Consider the following 13,238-nt stretch of genomic DNA (forward strand, 5'->3'; position numbering starts at 1 on the left):
AACAAGTCACAATTTCCTGATTTTTTGCAGTGGATGGAAAAGAGGAGGGGGGGGGGGGCGCTGGGAAAAGGCCTTTTAAATGCAGATAATGGCATATTTGGCTAATAAACCCAATTACAAAGTTTCTTGAAATTGCCTGGACTATTGATTTCTGCAACAAAACTAAAATAAAAAAATACGACAGTGACACTAAGTATGGAAGAAAAAAGACTGCTGCAATACTGCTCACCTATTGCCTCTTGAGTAACAACCCTGACCAGATATGGGGTACTTTGGAATGCAGAAGTGTAGTTCCAAGACTGTAGGGACTGCACAGGATAACTGTACCAATGGACTGGATACTCCCAGAATGGGGCCCATGTAATGCAGTAAATAATAAAAAGTTAAAGGGGAACTATGAGCAGGTTAGGCGAATCTAGCCTGCTGATAATAACTGGTACCGTTTATTTTAGGTATCCCGATTATTGTCTGGATGTTCATATATTCCTTTGTATTTTGGTCGGAGAGGAGGGCAAAGGTCAGAGATTGGACACGAAATCTGAACTTATTGGTTTGGCTTCAAAGGCCTTACCTGGTCTAAAGTGCCGGATAAACTCAATAAATTGAAGGTGGCGTTCCCAGGGTACAAAACTTAAAGACACAGCTCACAATTGAAGACTGAATAATTATTTATTAAATATATAGGGTCCAGTTATCCTACACATAGCTATAAGAGATGGCGGCCATTAGTAGGTGAGTAATGGAGGCCCGAAACTCTAGAAGAGAAGATGCTTCATACACTCCTGTGGGCAAAAAGAAATAAAAATAAATATAGATACCCCACTAGTATGCAGAACAGGGTTCTGGATGACAATGTATCAGATGTAGCAGCGCTGAATATGTCATTTATCTAGGTGGGGGCTGTGTTACTTCTGAATTATAAGTAATGGAGATTTTTTTGAAGATATGATATAAATGGCTGGGATATACAGTACTGCGAGCTTTTGACCTGTGAAAATAGGTTTTTATCATTAGAAACCCTCTTAAAGGGGGTGGCTGGAAAAAAAGGGCACCAAATGAGGGGTTAAAAGGGTAGTTCAGAAAAAATAAATATGCCTTAAAGTACTAGAGATTTATAATTTACTTCTATAAATGGAAAGTCCAGCCTTCCAGTACCTATCAGCTGCTGTATGTCCTGCAGGAAGTGGTGTATTCTTTCCAGTCTGGAGAGCAGAAGAAGTTTTCTATGGGGATCTGCTACTGCTCTGGACAGTTCCTGACATGTTTTTTTTTTTCGTAACTACCCCTTTAGGATGGGTTCATACTAAGGAATTCTCGCGGATAATATCTGCGGAATTCCATCGGCTGTCCGCGCCATGGGACATGTCACTTCTTTTGGCGAATAGCGGAATACGCCGGCCCATAGAATGGTGTCTATGGAGCCGGTGGAATGGCGCGCGGACGTGCGCGCGGACAGCCGACGGAATTCCGCGGATATTATCCGAGAGAATTCCTCAGTATGAACCCACCCTTAAGGTGGAGAACAGCAGGATAAGGTAAGGGATATAATACTGGACTGGTGGATAAGTATCCTGCCTCCTGACCAACTAATCATTAGCACTCACTGAGCACCTACCGCTTTGGTAACAGTCTATGGGCTATGGGAAAGCAGATTCTGGCTCTGCCCTGACGCTGGCAGCCAATGCTGGGTCACTGTTCTGCCAGTGTATCCCTGAATGTTGGCTAGTTACTAGATATAAGAAGCTTTATATTCATTCTTGATGCACTAGCAGGTAACCCTGGATATTTAACATCTATTAAAATATAATATATTAGAATGGGTTGTCCTGAATTAGCAAATGGCTCAGCCACATCCACCTGAATGCTGCAATACCACATGCAGCCCATGGTTTGGTGGGGCGCTGTTTCTAAAAAGAGAAAAGAAAACATAAACTAATCCTGGAAACCCCTTTGACTATTGATGGAACAGATGATGTCCGAGAACAATATAAGGTAACATTGTAATTTTATCCCATTGATCGGCCCCTACTACATATTCATCACATGACCTCACCTCCATAGTGATCACTGATTCGAGCAGGGGTGTTGGAGGACCGCTATACCGTTTTCATCTGGAAAAGGGAAAAAATTAAAGGTTAGGTGGCAATATGGACTAATTTTATGATTTTTTTCTCTCCTTATATTTCAGACTGTATAAGGACACGCCCCATTGACAAGGGGAATGGTGACGCCCAGTTGTCAATGTATTTATACCTTTTCAATAAGAATATCATGTTATGCCATATTTAAGTATGTGGTAAAGTGGATACATCTGAGGTGCTCTATATGAAGCTGTTCTGCAGCAGCTGAGGTCTGGTTGTGAGCGTTTCTTACCTTTCTCATAGTAGTCCCCGACTAAAATGTATTTTGATTGTAAATTCTGCACCCTTGGGCCCATATGTAGTTTAAAATCCAAGGAGGTAATATTTTTGGTGACCTGTAACCATAAAGACAAAAGTGTCAGCTCAGCGTACAGTATACAGTCAGCTTAATGATTCAATGTAAGGACCCGGACAAGTAAAGTAGAAGACATTTCTTGCTGCAGCCAGGCACAAGGATAAAGAAACAGTGCCACCTTTCTCCATTGACTATGTCTGGTATTGCAGCTTGGCCTCGTATGCATGAATGGTGCAATACCAGAAACAGCCTGTGGGCTATGGTGGCGCAGTTTCTAGGGAAAAAAAAATATCCTCTCACATTTATTCCTAGCATATAGACCAACTTGGTCTAATATTACAATTATATTAGAGCAAGGTTAGTAAGATACGGTTCAGACATATGTTTATAAAGGGAAGGTAACTCACGCTGTTGAAATAGATGATGATGTGATTGTTCTTCTGCTCCACTTTGGGCACTTTGTTTCTCAGCTATAACAAAATATATAGATATAATAAACCATAAGAATGAATAGTGAGTATAATAAATCTTCCTGGCTGTGAGATTCTATTCAATCTGCTTGTTGGCGTCAGGTGGATGTTAGTGGAGACCTCTGCTGGACTCCTTTAGTAATGACATGCAATATACTGGTACGGTCTTGTCTCCAGCCCCCGTTACTAAGTCAAAGCTTCTAACAGTATATCTACAGATGTAGAAGAGCTGAGTTTGTCTTTTATTTCGTTAAGTAAAATTTCATGGTGTCACGATGAATCAATGCAGATGCCAAGTTCAGCTCTGCTACATCTGTGCCTGTATGGAGTAGATTGTAGGGACTTTACCTCCACTAGAGACTGATATTCCATCGAGTATCCAGAGGGCAGAGCCAGGTCTATTAAAGCCATGTTGGACTCGTTCCTGGGACCATTATAACTGCAGATAGAGGAAACCAGAGATGTGTCAGGTAGATCAGAGCAGTAGTACCGTTTCAGAACAAATTAAATGGTTCATTTGACTTTTCTTCTATTATACAATATAAAATCCAAAAAAGTAAAATACGGTATGAAAAGGGAAGGTCTGCAAGATACTGAACAGAAGACTGTGGCCTAGAGAAGATGCATTCAGCCCCATTAAGGCCGGGTTCACATGCTGTATGACAGAGGCCGTTGTGTGACACGGGCGTGTCACAGAACGGACTCTGTCTGTGAAGTTAATCTGCAGTACCGGCCAGGATGAACTTCATAGACAGCATCCGTTCTGAACTTCGTTTTTTTTTTTTTATTTGGAATGCGGGTGCATTCAGGTGTGCCTGCGTTACAATTACCCATAGCAAGCAATGTAAAGTGCGGCCGGAGCCTCACTTTACATTGTCTGCTCTGTCAGTTTTGTGCGGCGGCTATTCAATGAATTACGACCACACAAAACTGACATGTGGCTAGCACTCGTTCTGTGTAAGACCCATGTGATCCAAATTAGCAGGAAGCACCTGTGTACATAAGGGGAGGATCTCCTAGTATTCTCCCATTCTACCTGCAGAGGAATGGAGAGAGGTAAGAGCTTGTTCACACTTGTGTTGCTTGGCGTCCACTTTTTCCGCCGGTGGCGCCTGCGGGGTTCAGGGGTGCCCTTTTGGGTCTGGTCCTGTGACAATGGGGTTGCAGGGACATTCCGTGGCCCCCCTTCTCTGCTTGAGCATGTTTTGCGGGGATTGTGGTTGCTGACCGGCACAGTGATGTTTTTTGGTTAGGGACTCATGTGTATCAGAAGACCTGCACGTGGTACATGAGGCAATATGGTTTGGCCAAATTATATACTAACTTCTAATGTTGGTTTTAAATGTAGCTGAACAAGCTTTCGTGTCAGCCATGGGTGCGATGTGCAGCCATTTCTGTCTTTTTGGCTTGTGCATACATCGTTTTTTTTGTGCGGCTGCATGGAATCCCTGAAGGAGTGTATACAGTGTGTATACATTCCGGCTGGGATTCCATAGCAATTAAAGTGATCAGCAAATGGCCGTGGTTGTACGTTGTGTAAACTTCCGTTCCTGTGCAGTTTGTAGTGTTGTCCTGTGTCCAGTTGGAGTAATGGGGATGGGGCTACCCGATCTAGTCCACTTCAACTGTCCCGCTTCACTGATAATAATTACAAGGGGATTCCACTACAAATTGCAAGGGAACAGTGCTGAGGATGAAGGTAAGAGACATATCTTCATTCTCAGTGCCCCGTGCTCAATAGGAACATATCCGCAGGTTAGATTAGTCTAACCTGCTGATAGTTCCTCTTTAAAGAATAGGATGCTACATACCTGACATTCATGGATACAGGCAATGTGCGGGCCACGCCATCCACACAGCTTTCAGAGGGAACATCAACAGTCAGAAGGAAAGCAGAGTCTTCCTCATTGACTGGAATATTGAAGTATACGCTGGTCTGGGGGAAGACAAGGTCAGAGGCTGAACATTAGTGACATTAGTGACATTAGTGTGTTGGCTCTTTCTAATACAGAGATTGGGATTGTTTGGCCTTCCAGCTGTTGCAAAACTACCGTTTCCATCTTGACTGCACAGCTACGGTCCTATCCAGGCATGATGGGAATTGTAGTTTTGTAACAGCTGGAGGATTCAGAGTCCCCATCCCTGTTCTACGAGAAGACAGTCTTATTACAGTTATAGCATTTAATGGGACCTTTCTTATTTATTATCTGTGGTCTACAATGAAGATCCATACATAACATTACCTGCACTAGGACGCAGCCATTTCCACTGACGGTAATGCTATAGTCTCCTGGTACGTTGGGCAGGGCTTGAGTTTGCAGCATGTCCCTGTTTCCAGAGTCGAGGGTGAATAGTTTGACAACTGCATCTCCGGATTTGACTTCAACGGTATTACTGGCGTCTTTTTGGTGGACCAAGGCACCGTAACTACACAAGGCCTCTAGAGCCACCACAGTGTCCTGAGGAAGACAATGGCAAGAGGTTACCAAGGGTCGCCAGAGTGATAGAGCCAATAGAACTATGGTATATGGAGCTCTGGCCTCTATAAAAAAAAGTTTTCATTGTAAACTATGGAACAAGGCATGGTGCTAGAACCTGCTGCTACCAAACCTACATATGTACCCTATATATCACCACATCACAAGACCCAATCATCAGTGCTAATGCCAGTGTATTACCGATGTAGAACTGTAGGATCCATAGGCATTCTGCTGCCGAGATAACCAGAGAGCAATCTGGGACAAGTAGCTGATGTCCGTCAGGGGTGCAGATGGTCCTGAGGTTAAGGCCTGTAATATATAGGCTGTAATCTCTATCTCCGCAGATGGTGCAGGGGGAGAGAATATGTAGGACTCTGCTTTCTTTGGTTTGTTGGGTCGCTCCCAGTGGATGCCGCCTTCTGTAAGATATTAGAGGAACCATTGTATCATATAACTTCAGTACCATGAAAATAAACCATCTGTCTTGTTTAACGGGGCAACAAGATTTACAGGATTGGAAAAAACTTGGCTGATTCTCCTACAAACAGCGTCACACCTGCCCATAGGCTATCAGCTCCATTAAAAGTGATGCCATTGTACTATAGACAAGGTGTGGATAGGTTTGATGATATATTGGGAAGAAGGCAGCCATGTTTTTCTAATCCTGCGCTACGATTGTGCAGTATCTACAAGTCATGTCGGTGGTCGGCATCCTTACCTTCCTCAATCTGCAACTCTTTCAGCTTGGCAAACATGGCTTCACTCCTCTCCACATTTCCAGCAACTCGGAAGACGTATAACAGCAAAGCCATATTGTAGACGCTTTGGTCTCTATGAGATGCGGCATCCAGAAAACTCATGGCTTCACGGAGCAATGTGGGCTGAGGAGAACAGAAAGAAGAAGTTGTGTTCAGGATCATGATATAAATGACTCTACTACTATGTAACACAAATTATAGTGCTATAATAATACAGCTATACACTATGGGGGAGATTTATCAAAGGGTGTAAAATTTAGACTGGTGCAAACTACCCACAGCAACCAATCACAGCTCAGCTTTAGGCAGTGCTGAAAGGAAAGCTGAGCTGTGATTGGTTGATGTGGGCAGTTTGCACCAGTCTAAATTTTACACCCTTTGATACATCTCAATGTTTACACTACGTAAGTTTTGTAATAATCACAGCCGTTGTTGCCACTTTGCAACAACAGCCGTGATTACTATGGAACTTAGGTAGTGCTGCCGTCTATGGAATTCCAGCCAGAGTGTATACACACAGTATACATTAAAAAAAAAAAAGAAAAGCTAGACACATACTGAGAGTGCACTCCACACATGTATTATAAATCACAAATTTTATTGAAAATCACATAGAACACCACAAAACCTGATTAAAAACATTTAAAAGTTCCAATTGGGAACACAAAAATAGTATACACTCTGGTCGGGATCCCTAACGGCGTCGCAAAAAACTGACATGTCAATTTTCTGCGGTTGCTTTTCATTGAATAAAATGACATGTCAGTGCACACTATAGAGCGTGCGGCTCCAGCCGCACTCCCCATTGTATGCAGCGGCAAATTGGGATGGGAGCGCACACTAATAGACCCGAATCTCAATTCCTCAGAAATTAAGATCATCCCGCTGGTACTGCAGTACCGTCCGGAATGATCTTCTCTGACACCGGCCTATTTGTGACCCGGCCAGGTCACTGAACATCCGGTGTCTTACGCCATGTGAACATGGCCATATATTGTATACTCAAGTACAAGCCAACAGGATATATGTAGTGACTTACAGTGGCTGCATAGGAGGTCTCGAGCAGGTAAGCCGCCAGCGCCGCAGTAAAGCTGACATCATCTTCAGCACCGCCCTGAAACATGATACAAAAGGATAAATAGGCAGTATAATAATCTATCTATCTATCTATCTATCTATCTATCTATCTATCTATCTATCTATCTATCTATTTATCTATCTATTATCTATCAATCCATCTATATCCCCTACCCCCCTATATCAGCACATAAATATATTACACAGAACTATGTCATCCCACCAAAACTTACCTTCAGTGCATTGTTAAACAGAGTCCCTTGTGGTTTGAATGCCCCGGTGGTCTTGTCCTTTAATCGTTCTAGATATACCAAGCCTTGGTTCAGTATTCTATCTTCTACCATAGTGAATGGTTTAATGCGCTCAAAAGTTCGCATTGTCTGGAGAGTCAACCTGAAGACAAACAACGAAAGCAACCAGACTAGTGAGAACTGGATTTAGAGGTGTACCCCCATCCATAAAGGCCATTATAACCTGTGCTCCCCTGAAGACACTGTATTGTGAAGTGAAACACATATTAGTTGTTTAAGCAATCTTATACATCTAAGATATTTTTTTTGTAGGTAAACAGGGCTCTAGGCCCGACATAAGTCCCGTTTGGATATCACATTTATGTTCATAGAAGAGAGACAATTGTAGCAGATATAGAAATGTAATTGGGCCACTGAAGAAGTCTAAAGGAATATACTATACATTCTTCTGCCAAGCTTAAAGAGGATGTACCATCAGGTACATCATCTTTAATATGACCCACAGTTAAACTGCGGCACCACGGGGAAGCGGGTGCCGCGGTCCGTTTTTTGAACCGTGGAATTCCCTCACCTCAATGGAGCCACGTCAGAGAGGGGCGGGGGATTCCTCCCACTGGGGTGATCCTGTGCTTCAGCCCCGGCCTGGTACCCATTGATAAAACGGTGCTGTACACAGGAACCGGGCAGCGGTTCAAAAAATGGACCTCGGCACTGTCTTCCCCGTATCTGATGGTACATCCTCTCTTTAACATTCTCCCTCCCGTTTTATGTTCTTACCATGAACTTCCACTTGATCCTCCTGATGAAAAAGCGCTGAAACTTCCATCATAATTTCGGTAGCGTAGCTGTCTTCTGTAACCTACAATAAAGGAGGCGGTAATATTTAAAGGGGACCTATATGGGGTTTGTTGGATTAACCCTTCAGAGTCTTGAGAAGGTGATTTCTGAGCTCTCACTGCTGCTATTGAGACCCTGAGAGTCTACAGCTATTTCTCATTCTCTCCATTTCAGGGTACCAAAGCCTGGCTTTTTTCCATCAGCAGTACACACACCTGGATGTTCTTTCCTATGCTTCTTAGGTCTATCAGTGGACAGCACCAACTCTTCTCTGCTATGTTATGACTATGGCTATGCAAAATAAGAGCCCGTGGAGCCTCATTTAAGTGTCTCAAAACAAAGAACTAGACAGATATCCCTCCGGGAAGGACCCAGCCAAGGGGTGGCTCCTGTAGGGAAACCACCAAAACCACCATATCAAGTAAAAACCGGGGTGTTGCCCCTCATCAGTGGGGAGCAGGATTCTGGCTAGGTGCGAGCAATGCCTAGTAGAGCCATAAGAGAAACAGATCGCTGATCTCAAGGAGACCAGCCAAAGATTGAGCGCTTTAACTAGTAGCCGGCAGTGTTATCTCTACACCAGGTGTAGATTTGTTACGCCAGGCGCAGGTTCGGGCGCTAGGCCATCCGGATTCACTAAGAGGCATGCCCCTCTTAGTGAATTTGGATGGGAAAAGGGGGCGGGACCTAATTTAAGACTAACATATGAGTATGCTGGTCTTCATACCCCCCCCCCCCCCATGTGAATATACTGTAGCTGTACACATAAAGCACACATAAATAGATTACCATTCCCCATAAACTGCACGGCTCTAGATTTAATGTCATCCGTCAGGCGTCCGGTTATGTTCAGGTAGTTCATGACCAGAGCTATTGGCATCAAGGTGGCGAGATTCTGTTCACCGCATCCTGTGGGATCCTTGATCATAGACTCCGGGTTTTTCAAAGCACGACCCAAAATGTCCCCTGTAAAGATAGAAAAATGGAATAAAATAGTACATAGAGGGGGTGAGATCGGTTGGGTTTGATTCTCTTTCTACCAATGCATTGGGAAATGTGAATATATTTGGCAGCTGGGTGATCTGTGGTGATGTCTATGGTAATCTAAATCTGCCAATATTTAGCAATAAAACATATTTGTGTTCATCAGCATTGCTTTAATTTTGATCCATTTTGTTCCTTTCTGTGGTCCTAAAAGAGTCACCCCATTTATTAGATTGTAGAACAGCAGGTTATACATTTATAGGAATGTAATTCCACATTTCACCAGTAGTGGCTGCTGTAAAGATGATGTGAGGCTGTACAGGGCTAGGGAGGGCTTTCATGTAAGAAGGGGTGGACCAATTAGAGTCTAAGAGGGGGTGGATCAATTATACTCTAAGAGGGGGTGGTCCAATTACACTCTGAGAATGGTGGTCCAATTACAACTTAAGAGGGTGTGGTCCAATTACACTCTGAGAAGGGTGGTCCAATTACACTCTGAGAAGGGTGGTCCAATAATAATCTAAGAGGGGATGTTCTCATTTTAGCCTTAATAGAAGGGGTGATCCAATTAGACCTTAAGAGGGGGAGGTCCTTTTAACTATTGCACTTTATGAAGAACTAATAAATTCTAAAGTGCTTAGTATTATAGCATCTAAACGGTTGGAGAAGAGCGGCAATACAGGACACAGCCTGTAGACAAGGGTGGTGCTGTTCTCGGGAAAGTAGACCCATTTTTTTTATCCAAATTACATAGATTAGGACCAAGCAATGGAACATATAGAGACCCACACATTGCATCTATATATCTTTTATCTGTAGTTCATCCATGCTCACCTATTACAGCAACCTTCGCGGTGACTGTATCTTTTACAGAGTTTTCAGGAGGTGAAATCTTGACGGGAATTATTTGGTTTGTATCTGAAATAAAGAGCATAGTAAATACTCAATGAGTGGTATAAAAATTTAGGTACATAGCTGTTATAGTAGTGGCTTATTGGGCCCAGCATCTGGGGTAGCCTAAGTCTAAATTGGTAAAGGCGTCCAAAAAAGGGGTTAAAGGTTAAAAAAAAACAAAAACAACAGTGGTGCAGTTATCCAAAGGTCATGCGTGATACAGCAACTTACTCCCATCCACTTCAATGGAGTAGACTTCAACTAAGCTGCAAGACCAGACGCAGCCCATGAATACCTATGGCGCTGCTTTTTTGTTGTTTGTTTGTGTGTGTGTGTGTGTGTGTGTGTGTGTGTGTGTGTGGGAGGGGGGGCAGCCATGTTTTTATAATCTTGTACAACCCCTTTAAAGTGACATTGTCACCCCTTTGGGCATTCTGACATCTCTACACAGGGGTAATGGGTAAATTTAGCAGTTTTCACACCTTATTTTATATCATATGTTATGGTGCTTGTTCAAGTAAAAAGTCATCTTTTATCAACTGCAGATTATGTTAAGTGGGCGGGGCCTCGCGGCATTAGCACCACTTAGCCCTGCCCACAATGCCACCGTTGGGGCGTGGCCAACAGTGGCGTTGTGGGTGGGGCTAAGTGGCACCGATGCCGCGAGGCCCCGCCCACTTAACATAATATGCAATTGATAAAAGATGACTTTTTACTTGAACAAGCACCATGACGTATGATATAAAATAAGGAGTGAAAACTGCTAAATTTACCCATTACCCCTGTGTAGAGATGTCAGAATGCACAAAAGGGGGTGACAGTGTCATTTTAAGGAGACGAAGTTGCGGCTGGAAGAGGAAATGTGAATCATTCTGTGTATTTGAGCCTTGCTTGTTAAGGGACATAATATAGCAGAAAAGCTGCCAAATAATAAGTAGTTAGACAACAGTATTATAAGATATGAAAAATGGATCAAACATCTTGAGCCGCTGTGATAAATCTGGTGCATTCTTAGATTGTCTAGTCTAATATTAAACTTAGACTAGACAGTATGAGAATGCACCTGATTTATCTTCTCTAGTTTACCCTGTTTTAGTATATTATCATTTTAGTAAATCTGGGCCATTGTTTTTCTTACAGCATTGTTCTATATTACTAGTAATATAATCTTACCTTTCACACATACTAGGGTACTCTGGGTTGCCTCGTTGGGGATACCCTCCGCCTTAAATAGAGGTTAATGAAGTTAAAACAAGAAATTTGTGTATATTCAAAAATAAACCAACACAATTTAAATAAGACTATGGGAGGCATTTATTAAGTCCGGCGTTTTTTACGCCGGACGTAAAAATGCCCTCGCAGCTCCGGCGCTACGGAGATTTATGTAGAGGCGGACTGCCTCTACATAAATCCCGTGCGTGCCGTTGCGCACCTCCGAAAACCTACGCCAGCTGAGGACTGGAGTAGGTTTTCGGCGTACATTTTGGCGGAACGGATGATAAATCGCGCGGACTCTGAGTCCGCGCCCTCCGGTCCGCCCACTCTCCGCCCCTTTTCCGCCCCCTGGCGTACTCGGCGGAAAGTGCCGATTTGCGAATATTTTATTCGCAAATCCGCCATTTTTGCTTAAAAAAAGACGCAAATCGGCACTTTCCGCCGAAAATCATCCATTCGCCGGATGATACATGTGGCCCTAAAGATTTACTCATCTACTGTTGAATATGAGTATATGTGAGGCTTCGCCATGTCTCATTTATGAGAGCTGCATAGGATAGGACTGGATGGTTGGAATCAGGACTCTCAGGCTTTCTCTAAGAGTATATGGGAGACTCAGGACTCTTAAGCTTTCTTTATAAGTGGGCAGGAGAATCGTGACTCACAGGCTTTCTCTATACTAAATCAGCATTTCCTTTGTTATTCTGCTTTTAGATGTGAGACAAGACACAACCCCTTCTGCGGTTTATGCAGAAATGTTATATTATTCTTTCAAGGCGACAACTCTCTGCAAATAGTAATGGCCTTAGGAAACGGGTTATTATTAATATAGCAGACATAACCATCTGTCATGGCCGGGAGCACGGGACGCCGCCGCGACCGCCCTCTATCCCACGCAGCTGCCGGCCGGCGCTGCGGTCTGTTCGGCCCCGGGGGGCGCCTCACCTCGTCCCGCTCCGGTCTCCGTCTGTGCCGGCCGGCGCGCGCGTCCCCGCCTCCTAGGGCGCGCGCGCGCCGGCTGTCTCAGATTTAAAGGGCCAGTCCGTCCCTAATTGGTAGTTGCACCCAATCACTCCCTATAAATCCCAGCATGCCCTGTCCCTCGTGTTGGAGCCTCTATATGCTTCCCATAGCGTTTGGCCCAGCTCCCTGTTGTTCCTGACCTTAGTCCTTGTCCCTTGTTCCTGTCCTCAGTCCTAGTCCCTAGTCCTTGCCCGCTGCCTTCCCATTGTTCCTGAGACCTGTCCGCCACCTGCAAGCACATATACTATCCTTCGCCTGCACTATCTCCTGCCTACTGCTCCTGTCACGCCTCGCCTGCCGTCACTAGCAACCAAGCCAGGGGTAGCGACCTGGGGGTCGCCTGCCGCAGCAAGTCCATCCCGCCTTGCGGCGGGCTCTGGTGAAAACCAGCGGCCCCTTAGTCTCCGCTCCCTGGTGAGGTCAGTGCTGTCGCTGGTGACGGTCCAGTGGATCCACTACTCCAGGCGTTACACCATCTAGATTATCTACATGTATAAATATCCACTTACGCTCAGGGTCCATGTGATATAAACATTTCTATTTTGCATTATTAAACAGAAATGTAATTACCTCTACAATGAGGGTCCGTACGACAGTATCTTTATAGTTGGGCTCATTGGGGTCAGCAGGACCATCACATGAATCTCCAATGTCATATGCTTCCCCTGTTATATTGACTGACACCACACCTGCGGGAAGTTGACACAAAGACAGTTACAGGTTGAGTAGACTTTGTAACATCCAACATTTTAAATCATCAACATATGATGTTGATCCGTCAAGCAACTGTTCATCCGTCAACCGACTTCTATC

At 44.1% G+C, this 13,238-nt stretch overlaps 1 protein-coding gene across 1 annotated transcript in view; it reads right to left on the bottom strand.

Moving 5' to 3' along the window:
* Positions 1–650: 650 nt before the first annotated feature.
* Positions 651–13,238, bottom strand: part of LOC138799131 (ovostatin-like) — a 35,995-nt gene continuing 23,407 nt past the window's right edge. Inside the window, exons 22-37 of the mRNA XM_069979943.1 lie at positions 12,996–13,114; positions 11,361–11,412; positions 10,128–10,211; positions 9,099–9,275; positions 8,250–8,331; positions 7,455–7,614; positions 7,184–7,258; positions 6,105–6,267; positions 5,585–5,805; positions 5,150–5,365; positions 4,718–4,842; positions 3,255–3,345; positions 2,844–2,906; positions 2,374–2,476; positions 2,054–2,111; positions 651–782 (exon numbers count right to left, since the gene is read on the bottom strand). Of these exons, the coding sequence (XP_069836044.1) occupies positions 2,065–2,111; positions 2,374–2,476; positions 2,844–2,906; positions 3,255–3,345; positions 4,718–4,842; positions 5,150–5,365; positions 5,585–5,805; positions 6,105–6,267; positions 7,184–7,258; positions 7,455–7,614; positions 8,250–8,331; positions 9,099–9,275; positions 10,128–10,211; positions 11,361–11,412; positions 12,996–13,114 (1,778 nt within the window). The 3' untranslated portion in view covers positions 651–782; positions 2,054–2,064. The remainder of the gene's footprint in view (positions 783–2,053; positions 2,112–2,373; positions 2,477–2,843; positions 2,907–3,254; positions 3,346–4,717; positions 4,843–5,149; positions 5,366–5,584; positions 5,806–6,104; positions 6,268–7,183; positions 7,259–7,454; positions 7,615–8,249; positions 8,332–9,098; positions 9,276–10,127; positions 10,212–11,360; positions 11,413–12,995; positions 13,115–13,238) is intronic.

The sequence above is a fragment of the Dendropsophus ebraccatus genome, chromosome 8 (genome assembly GCF_027789765.1).
Source record: "Dendropsophus ebraccatus isolate aDenEbr1 chromosome 8, aDenEbr1.pat, whole genome shotgun sequence".
Lineage (NCBI taxonomy): Eukaryota > Metazoa > Chordata > Amphibia > Anura > Hylidae > Dendropsophus > Dendropsophus ebraccatus.